This window comes from Manacus vitellinus, unplaced genomic scaffold (assembly GCF_001715985.3).
Source record: "Manacus vitellinus isolate BGI_N305 unplaced genomic scaffold, ASM171598v3 scaffold_579_pilon, whole genome shotgun sequence".
In the NCBI taxonomy this organism is placed as follows: Eukaryota; Metazoa; Chordata; class Aves; order Passeriformes; family Pipridae; genus Manacus; species Manacus vitellinus.
Window position 1 is genome coordinate 4,306 of NW_021940665.1, and position 1,189 is coordinate 5,494.

General features: G+C 59.9%; 1 protein-coding gene across 1 annotated transcript in view; it reads left to right on the top strand.

Annotated features, from left to right (window-relative positions):
- LOC115307814 (protein phosphatase 1 regulatory subunit 16A-like) overlaps positions 1–889 on the top strand; it is a gene marked incomplete at both ends in the record, with an annotated part of 5,096 nt that extends 4,207 nt beyond the window's left edge. Inside the window, 2 exons of the mRNA XM_029963249.1 lie at positions 592–667; positions 756–889. Of these exons, the coding sequence (XP_029819109.1) occupies positions 592–667; positions 756–889 (210 nt within the window). The remainder of the gene's footprint in view (positions 1–591; positions 668–755) is intronic.
- Between the last annotated feature and the right edge of the window lie 300 nt (positions 890–1,189).

Sequence of the window (1,189 nt, forward strand, 5' to 3'; positions counted from 1 at the left end):
CCAGTGATCCCAAATCCCAATGTCCCAGATCCAGGTCCTTCCCATCCCATCTCCATCCAGTGATCCCAAATCCCAGTGTCCCAGATCCAGGTCCTTCCCATCCCATTCCTGTTGGGTGATCCCCAATCCCAGTGTCCCAGATCCAGGCCCTTCCCACCCCATTTCCATCCAGTGATCCCAAATCCCAGTGTCCCAGATCCAGGCCCTTCCCACCCCATTTCCATCCAGTGATCCCAAATCCCAGTGTCCCAGATCCATCCCATTTTTAGTTCTCTCTGTTTTCCCGTGTGCTTCTGTCCTTCCCTGTCAGCGTGTTCTGCTTATTGATAAATTGATAATCCTGATCAGTTATTGCCTCTGCTGTTTCCAAACCCAAACTCTCTGTGCTCCTGCTCAGGGCTTGCTTTCTAAACCCCCCCTCTGGTTCCCACCCTGCCCCACGACCTTTGCTCTCCGGGCCTTGCCTCGCTCCTCAGCTGCGTCCCCGGGGCCTCCTGGGTGACCTCCCTCTCTTCCCTCCTCCCCCCATCCCGTTTTTCCCAGTTTTTCCACCATTTTTCCCCGTTTTCCCCCGTTTTTTCCCCCCTCCAGGTGCAGCTGGTGGAGCTGCTGGTGGCCCACGGCGCCGACCTGGGCGCCAGATCCCTGCTGGACGAGACGCCCCTGGGTGGGTGTTGGTTTTATTTTGGGGGGATGAGGGGGTGGCCCTGGGGGGGGTCCAGGTGACCCCAGATGACCCCGGGGTGTCGTCCCAGACGTGTGTGGTGACGAGGAGGTGCGGGCCAAGCTGCTGGAGCTGAAGCACAAGCACGCGGCCGTCATGAAATCCCAGGAGAAGCACAAATCCCTCCTCCAGCGGCGCACGTCCAGCGCCGGCAGCCGAGGGTGGGTGAGCCCAGGGGGGCCAGAGCCACGGCCTTCCCATCCCATTAACCAGTGACCCCAAATCCCGGTGTCCCAGAGCCACGGCCTTCCCATTCTGTGTCCATCCAGTGATCCCAAATCCCGGTGTCCCAGAGCCACGGCCTTCCCATCCCAGTCCTGTTGGGTGATCCCAAATCCCGGTGTCCCAGAGCCACGGCCTTCCCATCCCATTAACCAGTGATCCCAAATCCCGGTGTCCCAGAGCCACGGCCTTCCCATCCCATTCCTGTTGGGTGATCCCAAATCCCAGTGTCCCAGATCCAGG